The sequence below is a fragment of the Ailuropoda melanoleuca genome, chromosome 9, assembly GCF_002007445.2.
Source record: "Ailuropoda melanoleuca isolate Jingjing chromosome 9, ASM200744v2, whole genome shotgun sequence".
In the NCBI taxonomy this organism is placed as follows: Eukaryota; Metazoa; Chordata; class Mammalia; order Carnivora; family Ursidae; genus Ailuropoda; species Ailuropoda melanoleuca.
Window position 1 is genome coordinate 36,542,733 of NC_048226.1, and position 17,852 is coordinate 36,560,584.

At 39.6% G+C, this 17,852-nt stretch overlaps 1 protein-coding gene across 3 annotated transcripts in view; it reads left to right on the top strand.

Moving 5' to 3' along the window:
* Positions 1-2,560: 2,560 nt before the first annotated feature.
* The window catches only part of NKAIN3 (sodium/potassium transporting ATPase interacting 3), a 379,291-nt gene continuing 363,999 nt past the window's right edge, over positions 2,561-17,852 (top strand). For all 3 annotated transcript variants that reach the window (XM_034668114.1, XM_034668115.1, XM_034668116.1), the window contains exon 1: positions 2,561-3,513. In XM_034668114.1, the coding sequence (XP_034524005.1) occupies positions 3,424-3,513 (90 nt within the window). In that variant the 5' untranslated portion in view covers positions 2,561-3,423. The remainder of the gene's footprint in view (positions 3,514-17,852) is intronic.

Below are 17,852 nucleotides of genomic sequence, written 5' to 3' on the forward strand. Positions count from 1 at the left end.
GACAATGAGAATGATCCTGGCTGCTTCCCAGAATATTCTAGAATTTAATTTAATTTAATTTTGAACCAAAGATTTTTTTTTTTTAAAGAAATATTTGGTTTTTATATAGCCTCTCTCTTCACAGGAACTTAAATGGGAATAAAATCCCTGATAGTTTGCCATGTTATAGTGTTTTCAGGATACAATTGGAGAAGAAGTAATTATGTTATCATTCCTGTTTAGATATAAACAATAGAGGACAGAGAATTGGGATCTCCCAAAGTCCTCCAAAGAGAGAAAAAGTCAGCTCAAGACACTTTCAAAATGCTCCTAGAGGATTGGGGCGCCTGGGTAGCGCAGTTGTTAAGCGTCTGTCTTTGGCTCAGGGCGTGATCCCGGTGTTCCGGGATCGAGTCCCACATCAGGCTCCTCTCCTGGGAGCCTGCTTCTTCCTCTCCCACTCCCCCTGCTTGTGTNTATGTTATCATTCCTGTTTAGATATAAACAATAGAGGACAGAGAATTGGGATCTCCCAAAGTCCTCCAAAGAGAGAAAAAGTCAGCTCAAGACACTTTCAAAAATGTTCCTAGAGGAGGAATGCTTCAGGCCTTGTTGAGAAAAGCCCTGTGTTTCTATTTAAATAAAGAACAGTTCTGAACTGTACCCAGAAAAAAAAAATTTCTTGAATAACTTTTGAAGAATCTTTCTTTGAAGCTAGACCCCAAAATCATGGACTTGTAAAGCCCACTGAGGAGGGGTGAGCAGTAGGCACTGAGATGGTTGGGGGGAGAAATCAGAGCAGGAGTGTTTTTTCTCAGTGTCTATAGAGTGCAGAATTTCTGGAGACAAAATTGAGAAAGGACGCTGACAGAGAAGTCACTTATTCCAAGAAAACTTGAACAGCTCCACCTGCCTGGACTGACAGCGACTATAAAGTCTGAATGACTGGCCAGAGACATTTAAAAATCCAATATCTCTCATGCTTTTCATATTTATAATCATGATAACTTTGTCATTTCATGTTTTTGATTGATTTTGTGACAGGTAATGCTAAATTGTCCCTTGATTTAGATATTCACAGTGATGTTAATAATTGTTCAAATTATCCTTTACCGCCATTCTTCCTCTCATTCTTGCTGCTCCAGCAACACTTAATTGCCTTAATTCCTTGCATATAGCACACTGCTTCTGACATTCATGCCCTCTCCCTTTTATTCCTCCAACTGTTTTTCCAATTCTTACTCATCTATTAAGACACCTCCCAGGTGACAGTTTCTCTAAGAAGACTCTAGGTTGGGTGATGTATCCATCCCATATAGACATAAAAATTCCTGTGTGTGACTCTGTCATTGGGCTTAACCCATTATATATTAACAATTTATTTCTTTTACCTCAACTAGAACCATGAGCTGCTTAAGAGCCATAACTAAGTTCTTAGTCATGTTTAAATCCCCATCAACTAGCACAGAGCAGTTCCATGGTAGCATTTGGTAAATGTCAGTTTATTAATAACTGATGGAATAAAAACAAATGAAAATTTATAGGTCATCTAGAAATCTGCAGAAATAACTAAAGCTGAAAACTTACCGTATTGTTTCCTTATGATTTGTCAAAATATAAGACAATAGGTCCACAAACCAAAGAAATCATCCTGTGCTTTGAGATACAATTAAATATTGGATGTGATAAAATCCTATATTACGCAGAGCATTCCCCGCTTGAGAATAGGTTAGATTCCACTCAATTGAACATCTCATTTATTTGAACCTCAGAATGTATCAGTGAATGAGTCTGTGCTGTGAATGGTGGTCGGGTGCCCACACCAGCCCACTAGCCCATAAAATCCTAGGTTATCCACAGTGTAATTGACTTTTCTCCCCTGACAATGCTTGTGTTGTTTCTCTTCATTCAAAGGTGTTATGGACCCCAGAGGCCTTCAGGATTCTATTTCCCCATTGTCACTTTTAGAATTCCATTCCTACACAAAACTTTTCTTCCTCCCTTGCAGTTTTCTGTCCTCTTGTTTTGCACTCCCTTTCACACATTTTTATCTTAGTGTCTAAGACAGCCCAGGCTGCTAAACCAAAATACCGTAGACTGAGCTGCTTAAACCACAGGCATGTATTTCTCCCAGTTCTGGAAGCTGGAAAGTCCAAGATCAAGGTTCTGGCAGGTTCTATGTCTGGTGAGGGCCGTCTTCCTGATTTGCACACTGCTGTCTTCTCATTATGGTTTTTCCTTGGTATGTGCATGTGGAAAACCCTCAAGTCTCTCCCTCTTTTTATAAAGGCATTAGTACCATCAGGAGGACCCCACTCTCATGATTGAATCTAACCTTAATTACCTCTCAAAGGCCCTACCTCTAAATACCATCACATTGGGCATTTAGGGTTTCAAAAATGAATTTGGGAGAGGGACACAAAAATTCAGTCCAAAGCACCTAGATTCTGACTTCCCAACACTTTCAAGTGTCCCCTCTTCTCCATCCCCATACCTACTACCTAAGTCAGGAGCATTCCTTCTCCTGGTAGTGTACTAATTGATCCCTCTGTTACAATTCAACCCCTCCCAAAATCTATCCCTCACCTTACAGACACAGTTACTAGCAAACAAACTGTTAATAGACACATGAAGTGAAAGGATGATCCAGAAACTTATTGACATATCCAACAGATAGTCGAATCTGCAAGTACTGCCCTCCTATGGAAGACCATTTGCTGGATTCCCGTGCACTGGGGTAAAAAGTCTACGTTCCTTTGTGGCACTCTCTGATGGACTCCTGTTTTCCTCACTGGGCTGATCTCTTATCATATCTCATCTCCCACAACATGCTTTTGTCAGACTCTCAGCGTTTCCATGTCTCCATGAGTCTCCCTCTTCCCAGGATACCTCATGCCCAGCCTTCTTCCTACGCTAGCTCCCACTGCCCCCTGACTCATCCACTTAAAGAACGTCTACTCATTTTTCACGATTATTCAGACTTCTCGATGAAAGTCTTCCTGCCCCATTCCTCATTCCCCACTAGTTGAACTAATCCTGTGTTCTGCTGTGTGGGATCTTTGCCCTGTGCAGATCTCCATCATAGCTAGATCTTTGTTATGATTTTTAATAGGGAGGCGGCATGGCATTTACTCTGAGCTGGATCTAATTTCAAATCTCAGATTTCCACTCACAGGCTTGGCAATGCAGGACAATTTGCTTGACCAAAAACGAAGTGCTTTTTATGGCAGAGAGAGAGAGAGAGAAGTGGGGGTGGGGTGGGGAGAATGGAAAAAATACGCTCTAGTTTATCCTTAATGATAAATAGGAGTCTGTTTCCTTCCTTATCATTTTGTAAGGCATTTCCGGTCCTCTCAGATGTAGCCAAGGGACCCAGAGCGGGGAAACCTTGGTCTTCAGCTTCACGTCCTCCTGCAGCTGTAAGTACAGCACACAGGAGCCAGTATGGGACCTCCCAGCATCGCCAGCCGGGCACAACTTGCTTGGGCTGCATCAGCAATGAGGCCGGCGGGGACTCCATTCAGGAGTGGGCAGGTATTCACTGAGCTGTGTGACAGCAGCCCTTCATCCAGCCATTAACAAACGCATCCTGTGCACCACCCTTTCATCGAACTTATAACATTATGTATGAATTATCTACTTATTTTTGTTGACCCAACAGAAACTGAATAGTCCTGACTGGGCAGTGCCCCTGAGCCAGAAGGAGACATGACCATGATTATCCAAGGGTCAAGTCCTTTTTCATAGCTTATGCACATCTGGGGCAACTGATACTTGCTTGTTCTGTCCTCACGGCATCAGAATGGGGGCAAAAGTCCTAGAGAGAGCATTGGCAATAGTGGTCGTGAGAATCCATGCATCAACTCAGGTGTATTTTCTTAATACCCATTCCTAGGGGGCTTTGGATAGCTACATGGGGTCTGTGTGTATTATTTCAGGTCAGATGTGTTAGATGATTTTTATTTGTTTCCACTTACATTGAGAGGAAAATGATATGCTATATCCTGTTTTTAAAAAAAGCATTCATTTATGTATTCGTTCAGTGGATGTTCGTTGTGTGCTATCTTCATCATCTGCTAAACTAGGAGGGAGGTAATAGAGATTAAATGTATGTATTAGGGTCAGTTTTTTGAGGACCTTTTTATTCCATGCTTAAGGAGCCTGGGCTTTATTCTCTAAGTGTGTAGAGCCAAAAGGACAGTGGACTTATGGGGACATAATCCTGTGTCTGCAGAGCAGCAGTTTTAAAGATAAGGTGGAACAATGAGAGCGGGGAGCTAGGGAGATCCATTAAGAGGCTATAGAATTTATTCAGGGAGAAGAGAATAAAATCTAAATAGGGTGATGACCCTGGTCAAAAGAGGAGAGAAAATGTGTTTGAGAATGATTCTGGAGGTCAACTACTGAGATTTAATGACAGATCAGATCAGCCTGAAAGGAAGTGTTCTAGCTGAGTGAGCAAGTGATTGATAATGCATTAGCTGATTTGGGAACTATGGGTACGGGGCAGGGCTGAGTGATGACAATAAGTCCCTGTTAATTAGGAAATAGTTGCAAATGAGAGTGTCAGATGAAGAGTAAGATCAGGCCTGGAGATGAAAGAAAATGTGGGAAATAAAGCTATGGGAGAGGATTAAATCACACAAGACTCGCAAAGCAGAAAGCGAAACTGCTGAGGACAGAGTCCTGGGCGGGCACCAGCATTGGAGAGGAAGATTCAATGATCCAGCAAGGAGACTGAGAAAGACAAAAGGAGAATCAGATGAAATGGATGGAATGATGATGTGAGATAAGAGAGTTTGAAGAGGGAGAGGTAGACACTGAAGTCAAGAAAAAGAGGGTTGCAATAAGTTGGTATTTATCTCAAAGATGGAAAGTCATATAAGGAATTAGTTCACTGTCTGCTTTGCTTAGGGTCATAGGGTTTCTTTCTTTTTCTTCCTCTCCTCCTCCTCTTCCTCCTCCCTCCACCACATTTCCTCCTTCTTCTCCTCCTTCTCATTTTTCTTTTAAATATTCTTTGTGTAAATTCTTTCATTTGAACATTTGGTGCTCCAATAGCTAACTTTTTAGGTATTTGGAACATCTCCTCGTGGTAATTGGAAATATTGCTCAAATTAAGCTTGAAAGCAAGTTTCATCTCTGGTACAGCTAACCACAAGCCGAGTAGGATGTCTTGCTCACTTGCATTTGATTTTTGACGTGGTTTCTTTGACCTAAGGGAATGTGAAGAAGTAATATCCTTTATTACAGTTTCACAAACACACATAGAGAAAACTTCTGACACACGCCATGGAGTGGAAAAGTGAGAAAGACATTATTAGTCTTCCCAGGGCAGTTCTCCTGTTATTCTTATTACTGCTTGTGATTTTCTTAAGGCTCTGTAAAAGGTGAGTGACAACAACCTCATTCCACATCCTTTTTCTGAAGAAAAGCTGCAAAGGGGAAGAATGAAAGGAATGGGGATGAGGGTCATTTAAAATAGGGAAGATAACAGTTTGGGGAGTTCCCTTGCTACTGTTTGGATATCTGATGATGCAACAGAATGGGGGCGAGTAGGCTGATGGAATCAGTCATCTCATGCAGACCCAGCCTGAATCCACAAGCACTAAGACCCTTCACACCTTTACTGTCTCTTTCTTTCCATTAGACTCTTAACCAGAATTCCTGAGTTCCAGACCACACCAGATCAGAGAGTTCACATAATGAAGATAAAGGCCTACACGTTGAAAATATCATAAAATGTATTAATTAGCCTCCCTGCACTCGCCACACAGCTCCGGCGGTCATTGGCTATGGTGCATTGACGAGCTTGTGACGGCAGAGCAGGGGTGCTCTGGTTTGGTTTCCAAAACGGCACAGGCAGTGCTCAGGAGATGAAAGAATCTGTACTTCTTTTGTAATCATAAAAAACTCAGAATTATTGGGTTTTCTCAATGGGAAAAGGACAGGAATGCATTTGGACATGGATGACAGAGTTTGGACAAGCCTTGAGGAGATACTACACATGGAGGCAAAGAGATAAGTGAGCTCTAGACATGGACAAAGTGAGGGGCCTGCTTTGGAAAATGGAAATTCACTCCTCTTTAAATAGGAATCTCAAAGAAATGGTATATTTTTAGAGGTGAAGGCACATACCATGTTTTAATTCAAATAAAGATGGTATGTTATTGAGAGACAATTAAATTTCCACGTTGGCTCAATTGGTGACTTTACTGCCTTATTGTTTCAGTGATACTCTCATTTGAAATTTTATTTTTTTCAAGAGTTTTGATTATCTGCATTGTCAAATATGGTCACAAACTACATGTGACAATTCAACAAATAATGACTTGGTAGAAGGGGATTATTCTTAAGCTATTAATTGTAGTGTCATTCAATTCCATTATGACCACACATTCTGTAAATCTATCACATTCTCTTAAAATGTGCCCATTGTCATTCTTTGTAACAGCTGCGTTTAGGCCAGTTCCATTGCCTGCTACAAATTACATGTGGGAATAGAGTTTGGGGGAATATAACAGAAAAATGACAAATATCTGTCCATCCTTGAGGAGTCTTGATGTGATCAATAAATGTGAGAACTTCACTTTGTAACTTGTTAGATTTCTAGGAAGGCTACTGGACCACTAGGGAGATTTACTGGTCCATCTCATTGTTGGCATTGTTTTATTTTAAAACCTAACTTGTATTTTTATAAGCTCAAGCATTGCATCTTTAAACTGAAATTTATAGAGTTAGATCACTTTGGCTGAATGGAATCCAGTGCTGCAATAAATTTAGCAATAACCCAACCAAGTTTAAGTCCAACCTCCTCAGAGCGCAAAGACACTACCTCATCACCTGCTTTTTCTTGCTTACCCACAGAGAACATCTCAGGGTTCTGGAAGTGTTTCAGGCTCTACCTTATTGGTGCCACTACGCATACTGTTCTATGTGCTTTAAAGTCATTCCTTCTTTCCTCTTCCTAATCCTGACCTATCTTTCAGGGATGAGCTAAATGTCACCTTCCCCGGGATTTCACAGCACCCGTATGCCTCTTTATCATAACACTTATCGCTTTATATAATTGTTCCTTTGCCCCATCCCAATAGACGAGTTCTTCGAAAGCAGAAATTTCTTTCTTCTTCATCTATACTATTACCCACCTGAATGGGTAGCACATCATTTTGGTAAATACTTACTATGAATGAGTGAATAAGTGAGGTAGTGACTAGTATGTTATTTGCAGGGAGTCCTGTTCTCCTTTAATTTCATGCAAGGCTTATGGTAAACATGAGTGTGTAGGCTCCTTATTATCCTGGGATAATGGGATCAGTAGAGGCAGCTAAGGATACCTGATGGGGCTGCTGCTAATAGAAGATAAAGAATAATCAACTACTATGAGCAATACAAAAGCTTTATAAAACTTGAGATGTTGAGGAATATGTGTAGGGCTGCACTAACCTGAGAGGTAATTAGCTAGTGAGCCCCGGAGTTAGTTAGATCTTAATTTATACTGTGGCTCTTCCACTTAGCACCTGTGTATCCTTGACATTCCTCTAANAGGATACCTGAGGGGCTGCTGCTAATAGAAGATAAAGAATAATCAACTACTATGAGCAATACAAAAGCTTTATAAAACTTGAGATGTTGAGGAATATGTGTAGGGCTGCACTAACCTGAGAGGTAATTAGCTAGTGAGCCCTGGAGTTAGTTAGATCTTAATTTATACTGTGGCTCTTCCACTTAGCACCTGTGTATCCTTGACATTCCTCTAAACTGAAGCTGCCACCTAACTTTGCTGGGTAGAATAAATGACACTTCATATAGAAGTACCCTGGCAAAATGGCAGATGTGCTAAGAGTTCAATAAATGCTAGTTATGATTGTTACTATTAAATATATGACTTAATCATCAATTTATTTATTTGAAATTTTAAAAGTTAAACCTATATTTCTTTAGGTCTTAAATTGAATCATACATTAAGAGCATTAAATTAAAAACTATCACCTGAAATATTTAAAATTATGTAAAGCTCAAATTATAGAAACATATTAACCTCATCAATGAATTGTAACATGTTTTATAGGAAAGTGTCTGAGTATATGAGAACTAGAAGGTTTCTGAAGATCTTTGTAGGCTTCCCTATGCCTTGCTTTTAATATTTGAAAAATAGGGAACTTCTAAAAACCAAACTCCACTGTGGCTAGGTTCTAAGAAATAGCAAGTTTGAAAAATGAAGACAAAACATTTAGCATATTCAAAAGAGCTTGGAGTCCGCATTTTGTTTTCATTATGTTCTTTGCTCATAAGAGATAGCAACAAGGTAATCAATAAACCAAGTACATGATACACTGAATTTAAAATAACTTGTAAGTGTTATCTGAGACAGAATTTCCTACCTGGCAAAATGAAATTCTGACATCATCCCTTCCTTAATGTTGCCTGGTGCCTTCCATGAATAGAGCATGACCTCTATCAGGGGTACTGCCAAGAGTAGCCACCAGAGGTCTGGCTTCAGGTCTAACTCCATTGTTTTCTGATTTGTGATCCTAGATAAATTTGTCATCTGAACCTTGGTTTTCTGTTCTATAAATTGGGCACAATAAACCCTGATCCCATTTTCTCAGAGTTGTTTTGAGAATCAGATGTTAAATAATTTGGAAACATGTACAGTAATATAATCAAAGTAGTAATAGTAGCTGTGGTAACCTTTCTGATATGTCCGTTTGGCTAGGTATGCTCCCTAGTTATTCAAACACTATCTTGGTGTTACTGTGATGGTTTTTTTTTTATGGGTGTATTTAAAGTCCATAATCAGTTGACTTTAAGAGAGGTTATTCTAGATAATCTCGGTGGCCTGATTCTACAGTTCAAAGGCCTTAAAAACAGAGCAAGGCTTCCATGAGAGAAGAAATTCCACTTGTGCCCTTGCCTGCCCTTTAGGATGGCCCATGATGCGTTGCAGATTTGCTTCTCTGGGCCTCGCAATTGTAGAAGCCAAGTTTAGGAATGTGGGAATGTATTAACTCACTTAAAAACAGAAATCCATGAATGTTTACATGTACTTCATAACGTATAAAGTTAGGGGCTCAGTCGGTTAAGCAACTGCCTTCGGCTCAGCTCATGCATCTGGCTCCCTGATCAACGGGGAGTCTGCTTCTTCCTCTCTCTCTCTTTCTGCCTCTCCCCCCACTTGAGCTCTCTCCCTCAAATAGATAAATAAAATCTTTAAATAAATAAAGTGTAAAGCTGACCCATGGGTGCAAAAGGAAGGCGCAGACTGTTAATCAAATCATAATGCTGATATCACGTGGGAGAAGCAGCATTATCAAGTCATAGTTGAAAGAGCAAGGGCTTTGGAGTCAAACAGACCTGCGCTGGAACTGTGTTTTGGTGAATCGTATCTAGTTGCCTGACCTTGGACAAGTTATTTTTAACCTCTCAGAAGCTCATTTATATTACTTTTTAATGTAAGTGTGGAATAATAATACCTTTGTTTCAAGGGGTGTTGTAAGAATCAAGAGATAATACATGTGAAGGGCCAGCATAAAATAAACAATAAATAGTAGCTAATAGTATTCCCTTGGAACTGTGGATTCTCAACACATTATCCTCTTTCTCATTCTCTGAACTTCTTACTAAGAGCCAACAACTATCTTTAGTGGGCAATTGTTTACTGTTTAAGAACACTTACATATCCTCTACTTATTGTGCCACAAGGAAGAAGAAATAGCAAGTGTCCAAAGAAAGTCATCAGATCGTGCCTCTCAAATTGTGTAGAAAGACTTATCAGTAATTGCACCATACTTTCTCTTAAGAGAGGGACCCCTTATCATGTCCATTGACAGTGTACGGTTTCCTCTACATCATACCAGACAACTGAAATTGCAGGCACACCACAAATTGACCCCACAGATCAGTGGTTAACTGTTGTTCTAGCTTCTCTCCATATGGTCTCCTTTGTTATTATGCCTAGATCACTTTACTATTCCTAACTATTTATACATTAGTTTCAGAAGNAATGTTTCAGAAGAAACTGAGTGTAGGGGCTTCCTTTGCTTTCTCAAACTACTTCGTCTGAATTATTTTTTGAAAGACTTACTCTAGACTTTTCTCCTTTTGCTTGATAGAGGGAAACACAAATAAAGGCCTCTAGGAATTTAATGACACAGACAGATACTAGCAGTTTACTGCAGCCTCTATAAAATTTTAAAAGCATTGAAAATCATATAAATAGAGGAAAAAGAGCAGGTGTCATGTGTAGGAGGGCAAGGACGGTGGAGATAATTTTATCTTGGACATTGAGTCCTATTTGAGTGACTGTAGGAAATAACAAGGTCAATGAGAATTATCTGAGCATTATCACCATATTCTTGATTAGTTGGGAAAGCATCTAGAGTGGGAAGAGAGGGGAATTGAGAATAGAACACTGGAGAATACCAAATGTTAAGCTGCAGGAAGAGAACGAGAAGCCCATGGAAGAGGCCAAAAGAAGAGATAAAAGACTGTTTTAAAAGGGGTGTAGTCAATAATGTCATTTACTTCTGAGGGAAGCCAAGAAAATTGGGACTAAAAACAGTCATTAGAGTTTTTCATTTAGGAGGTCACTAATGACCCTAATGAGAACAGTTTAATTGAAGCTGTGAATATAGACAATGGATTGCGATAGTTTGAATCAAGAAGGGTAAGTGAAGGGAAACATAGAGAATTGTAGAAAGCTTTTCCAAGAAGTTCAGCTAAGAAGGAGAGAATGAAGAGAGGGCCATGCCAGGTATTTTAGTAGATCTAATGGTCCATGATGGTGTTCAACAAAAAATGTGATGCAGTTGCTTCTCTCCAGAAGTGAAGAGTGTAGTATTTGTCTAGTGAATATAATGATGGGATTTGATACCATTTGGTCTTGATGTTCTATCTGGATTACCTCTGAAACTTTGTAAATAATAGATGCCCAAGGCCTACCTCAAATCTAAGAAACAGTATCTCAGGAATAGAGGAAGACTTCTTTGGTCCTGGTTTCCTTCTTATCTTACCAGATATATACACACACACACATCTGCATGAATGGCCCATGACCCACCATATTGGATTGTTTTCTTCTTTGTATCTGAGCTAACATACTAATTTCAAGATGTTAGCTGACTCTATTTGCAATCGCTCAAATTTTACTCTGAGCACATACCTTCCAACTGTTGTTCTATTGTCATAGCTAGCTCAAATGTTCTGACTTGTTACTTTACAAATCTGTGAAAATGTTGGAAGTACAAATTTCTACCCATTTTGCAGTTATGCTTTTTGCAGCTGCATGTGAATAACAGAAAATACTATCAGTAATTTAATTAGTAGCAATTTTGGAGGGCAAGAGCAAGGTCTGGTCTAAGGGCTCCTTGGAAATCTGTCCCTCCATTATCAGAAACTCTTTATTTTATGGTTACCTCTTATCTCTCACTATCCATTATCATATTTTGCTATAGCAGCTGTAGTTAAAATTGTTTGCTTGCTGCACTGCAGTTTTGCTGTAACTGTTTCATGCCCAATTACATGTAAGTCATATAAATCCTTATTAAATATGTTGGAATCAAAAAGTAAGAATAGCACCTAGGTGGCTCAGTCAGTCATGCCTCTGCCTGCCTTTGGCTCAGGTCATGGTCCTGGGGTCCTGGGATCCAGTAGGGAGTCTGCTTCTCTCTCTCTCCCTCTGCCTCTCCCCTCCACTTGTGTGCTTGCGTGAGCACGCTCTCTCTCTCTCCCGTTCTCTCTCTCTCTGTCAAATAAATAAAATCTTTTTTTAAAATGTAAGATATGTTTAAATCAGAGATTGAAATAGATAGAATAAGAGCATTATATAGTCAAAAAAATTTCACAATCCCAGCAAAGGAAAACAAATCTATAGCTGAGAATTAGAAATAAATAAATGTGTGCAGAATGTAAAGAAATGTTAAAAATCAGCACTATGTTTGAGAATTACACAGGCTCCTGTTTTTTGGGCTACTTTTTTTCCAGCAAATTCATTTGATCAATGGTGCCAGTGTTAAGGGGGACGCAAAAGTAGGAGTGCTATCTGTTCTTGGGAGATAATTAACCAAAGAATATGCAAAAATATATTAAAAATATAGTTTTATGGGATAAGAAGTGTCTTAGATTTTTTTTAATAGACGAAAAAATAAAAAAAAAAAGAACACTGAACTACAGAGAGTTAGCTGAAGCACCCAAAGTTCAGATATCTTAATCGTTGATTGACTTGTACCGTGCTAAGCCATTTATCCACATTACCTAATTTAACATCTCCAAAGTTCAGTGAGCTAAGAATCCTACCTTAAGGGTAAGAGAACTGAGATTCATACGGGCAAGATAACTTGCCCAAGGCCACAAGGCTAATAAGTTAGCAAAAGGGCTAACTTCTAAGCCTGCTCCTTCCCACTAGAAAGCTCCTTGCCAAGGAGCCCCAGCTGTGCTGACACCAGCCCAGAGTTCGCAGTACAATAAAGTCAACGTTTGTTTCATTAAATTGGTCTAAGCAGGGAGTTTTGAGTCTAGTAACCAGACACCAAGTGTGGACACCTTTTATGCGTAAAGATAATCTGTGCCATATGCTTTTATTAAAATCGTCATGCCTTATTAATTTAACAGCTTCTAATGATGTGCTTATTGCTTATGTGTAAACATAAAAGGAAAGGCAGAAAACTGTAAATACATACAAGAAGAAATCAGCTATTTTAAACTAGACTACTAATGATATCTTCTTTTATTGCCTTCCACTGGGCATAAAGAGCTGATAGAGCCAATATTCTCATTAGAGATTTACCTTATGGGGAAAAGTCACATGTTTCAATAATTCCAGTGAGTTTCTGGTCTTTAGCTCAGTCCTGTCTGAATGGTGTTGAAAGCACTGGGTATCAAGGCTTGTGCAGGTTGCCCTTGCTGGGTGATCCGGGACGGACAGAACCCCTGTCAAAGGAGCAGCACTATAGAGAAAGGGATTCCACAGACCACCATTCTGCCACTGATCCTGCTTGACATAAAACTGCTGAAAGAAGTTTAGTGGGAAGTTACGCTAGTATTGCTTGTTCAAAGATTGTACTCATCCATTCATTCATTTTGATTCACACATATGTTTATTCAGCAGACCTCACAACACAGATAATATGAAGGGTAGATTTCCATGGTATGGGGGAATATGGGGAGAGTTCTGAAAGGCTACTACAGACCTTCTTTCAAAGCAGAGCTAAAATGGGTTTTGTGATGTGATAGAGTGGACTGACTTTAGTTCCTCTTTTTGGGAACAGAAGTTTCATTTGCTCTGTATCGCTTATGCAATTAGTTTCTTAGTGGGAATGTTTTAATTACGGTCTGTGGCCTCCTATTTTCTTGCCGCCTTACCGATGTAGTGGTTCCCTAGTATCTTAATAACTACAATGGGTGTGCTGTGCTTAATGGGTGTGAGCTTTAGAGAATAATGCCATTTCTGAACATTTAATGAGTTTCACAATTAAGAAGGCATTGGAGTTCAAGGTCTTAAAAAGAAGAAGAAGACATTTCCCTAATGATACGGCTGCTAACTAAAGAGTTGATAATCTGGAAAAGAAGTTTAAGGCTGAAATAAATTCTTTATTTCTTACCTTGACCAGATTTAAAGTATTTGAAATGCTTTCTGCCTGCTATTTCAAAGAGGAAACAAACTACCAAAATATATAATTAGTTTTTAGTTTTAAAAATACAGAATTTGAAGGAAAGAGAATGTCAAATTATAGAAAAATGAACTTCTAGACATAGACTATCTGTCTCAGTTTCAGACTTGAAACTAAATAGTGGAAGATAGGATATATGTTCTGTTTCAGCAATAAAAACAAATAATGATAATTGAAGCAATGTTCTCTGAAATGCAAGATATGTGGGCAATGACTTCGAGATATACCATGAATTTTCTTATCAAGCTCCTGGCTGTAGTTGTAAAGGTGTCTACTGCCTTGCAGGCAGTTTAATTTAGAATAAACTCTTGCTGTGGGAGTAGAAAATCCACTGCTAATCCTCCAATTCACTTCCTTCCTCTAAGTCTCTCCTTGGTTCCAGACACTTTCAATGAGGCCNTTACTTTCAATGAGGCCATACTAGAGACTTTCATTCTGCTTTAAAGAAGCCAGTTCCAATTGGGAGTGTCAGGGGGCCAATTCAAAGTATCTAATAGAGGCCCACAACATCCCTGATAACATACACTGGCAGGCATATTTTGGAACTTGATCTTGAAGTCCAGGAGTCCTATGCTATGCTATTGGGGTTTTGATTCCAATGCCCTTGGACATTTATGGCTCTGTGGGTTCCCAGTCTTAGAGAATTTAGTTTATTAATTTCTTCAGGCTGAGTTTCTGGCCCTTATCAGCTTGGGCTTATTAGCTATAAAATACAAAAATCTTAGGATTAACATCAGTAAGCCTGTTGGCGCCTATCATTGAAGTGGCTGAGTAGTTAAGGAGAAAGCGACTAAGTTACTTTACTTGGCATTCATGAATTCAAATCTTCTCTTGTTGCTTCATTTCTTTTTGGGGTGCTTTTAGAACATGGCCAGTATGTGTGTGTAACAGGATTATGAGCATAGTCTACCATCATAAGTAAGGAAGGTGGGTCAGGCCTGTTCTATAACACACTGTAAAACAAAATCTGTGGTTGCTTTGTCAAAAAAAGTGACATAAAAATAACAGATTGCAACCCTTGTCATGGAGCAGTGCAGACAGACTTTGTCTGAAGAAGGCTTTATTATCACAGTATTTGGTTTCTGCTTATCTCACCCAATGCCATTGGCCATTGTAAACATTTTATAATGGAATTACTTTTCTCCTCAGACTCCCTACTGAAATGTAAATTTTAAAATTTGATTATGAAGACTATGCCTCAACTGCTTTCCCCTCACCTCACTCTTACCTACAACTCCACCCCTAACACATTGAGTGCCATACTGCTTCGACTTTGCTATATTAGCCCAACTGCCTCCTCAGCTCTCACGCTCTACCATTGTATGCTTTCTGCTGCATGTCCCTTGTGGTGTTGGCAGAAGCACAACGGACAAGGCAAGCGCTTTTCAAGTCTCTGCTTGGATCACAGAAGATAATCTTGTTGGCCAAAGCAAATTGCATGGCCAAGTCCAAAGTCAATGAGTATGTCCTGGTCAGCTTAGACTGCCATAGCAAAATACCATAGACTGGGTGGCTTCAACAACAGACATTCATTCCTTAGTTCTGGAAGCTGGGAACTCCACGATCAAGGCATAAGCAGATTCAGTTCCTGGTCAGAGCCCTCTTTCTGGCTTGTAAATAGCTGCCTTCTTACTGTGTGCTCACATGTCCTTTGCTCCATGCCTGTGCCTGGAGAGAGAGATCTTACTTCTTATAAGGTCACTAATCTCACCCATGAGGGTCCCACCCTCAGTACCTAATCTAAATCTAATTATCTCCCAAATGCCCCACCTCTAGATATCATCACACTGGGGGTTAGGATGTTAATGAGTTTTGGGTGGACACAAACATTCAGTCCATAGCAGAGTGGTAAAGTTCGCTCTACTGTTTTAGGGAGGAACTATAAATTTGTACTCACACACCTAGACACAGGATGAATAGAAAACTGAATTAAATCTACTAAGCAACACATGTATTTTCCTTCATTCAACTAATATTGCTATATCCTAGGACTTGGGATTGTAGCTATAAGCAAGACTGAGAGTCTCAGAGTTGATGGATCTTGCAATGCAATGGTGATGACTGACATGGAACAAAGGACAGATGTGATAATTATTATGATAAGACTTGCCTTGCCATACACTATTTTTTTTCTGCAGCATCCTTTCCCCTTAATACCATTTATTTATATCTAATAACAGTTTCAAGAGTGACTCAAATGTCACCTCTGGAGGCAGTTGATTTCCAACTGTAATCCTTTTTAGTCTATGTTCTCCCACTTTCATCAACTCAGACTCTCTAGAGCCACGAAGGGATTCCTTTTTGATACATAGCTCTGTAGTACTTGTAAGACTATGCTTTGTGATTGTCCTAAACACAATCAAGGTGTGGGTAACAGCAGCGCCCCCACGGAGGACTGCTGTAAGTATGTAAGTGAAGTTAACGTCCTGTTTTAGAGTATACAGTGAGTTGGTGTCAGAGTCTGAATTTGAACCCAAATTGTGTACTTCTGGTTTTCTGCTCTTTGAATCTTGTCAGCTCTCTTGGAGATTTATGTCAGCAGTTGAAAGCTTTAGATAATGACATTTATCATGCCTTTCTTAACCAGGGACAAATGCTACCAAGGTTTAAATCCCAGGAGAAAAATGTCAGACTTTAACCTAAAAGATAAGAAATGATCAGGAAACAATTAGATGTTACCTCTGTGGCATCGCATACCAGTAGAAAGGACTAAACTGAGGGGAGCAGCAACTGAGGGGGATTTGGTCAAGGAAATGACACTGGAGTTGGACCTTGAAGAATGGGCTGTATTTAATATCAGTGTGGAGGGAGATGGGTTTTGACAGGGAGGGAGTAGGATATTGCTGGGAGGGAGACGGAGGTCATCAGCAAGAGCCAGCGAAGGCAGAAGCCGGAAAGGCACCAGGAAGGGAATGTGGTCAGATCCATGTTCATCCTGGCAGCAGGGAGCAATGGCTTATGGGCTGTCCTGAGGGATGAACTGAGGTTTGCTATGCCGTATGTGGTTGCTACACAAAAGCAAAGCATTTCAATGTTTCAAAAAATTTGAGAATATAGTGATTATTCTTTTGCTATGCTAATGTACACATATGCACATATTCTTACGCATGTTCCTTTTTTTCTAGTTTTTCCGCTTATGTTATTTCTTTACTTTTTCTGACTAGATTGAGCTGGGAANCATGCGAATGTACACATATGCACATATTCTTACGCGTGTTCCTTTTTTTCTAGTTTTTCCGCTTATGCTATTTCTTTACTTTTTCTGACTAGATTGAGCTGGGAATTTCAGGAAGGTAAAGAGCATTTATTTTATTATTTTTAAGATTTTATTTATTTATTTGAGAGAGATCGAAAGCAAGAGAGATCACAGAGGGAGAGGGAGAAAGCAGGCTCCCTGCTGAGCCCGATGTGGGACTTGATCCCAGGACCCTAAGATCATGACCTGAGACAAAGGCAGATGCCTAACTAACTGAAAAGAACAATTGTATTCTTTCTAAATCCCCTGGTATTGTTTTATGCATACAATATGAAAAATATTAGATGTATGAAAGAATAGGGTGAGTGGCTTCAGAGGTCCCACCCCCGTAATACTACCAAACCCTCCTCAATCTGCCTCTTCTTTCTCTTTTTGAAATCCCTCTTCTAGGGACAGAGTAACCTAGGATGCCACATTGATTTTGCTCCTTTTGTCTTTCTCCTCAGGGCTGACATGCATCTTTGGTTATCTTTCATTTGCTTTCTCAATTCCCTCTGAGTTACAGAGCTTTCTGTTTATTCACGTCTTTTCAGGTCTCTTCATTTCTCATGTTTGTTGTTGGTTCCAAAGCTTTTGTTGCTCTTGGAGCTCCCGGTCTGGAGTTGAGCTCTATTCTACTCTCTCCACCCTTTATGTCCAGCCATTATGCAAAATGGACATTATTACTCTTGTGTATTCTGTACAGCATGGGCCTAGACCTTCGTGGAGATTCTTCCTATGGTACTCTGAATATTTGTCTTGTGGTTGCCCATGTAAAAGCTGAACTCGATTTCTGTAGCAAGCATAAGGCGCTAGACTTCCCTGTACTGTGGGTAAGTGTTCAAATCACTGCTACTCTATGTATGCAAAAAAAAAAAATCATAAACTTGAGTGACTATCCTTGGTATTTACTAACAATATAACTATGTAAGTAATGAGTCATGTCTGTAATACAGCATTTTTCCTCA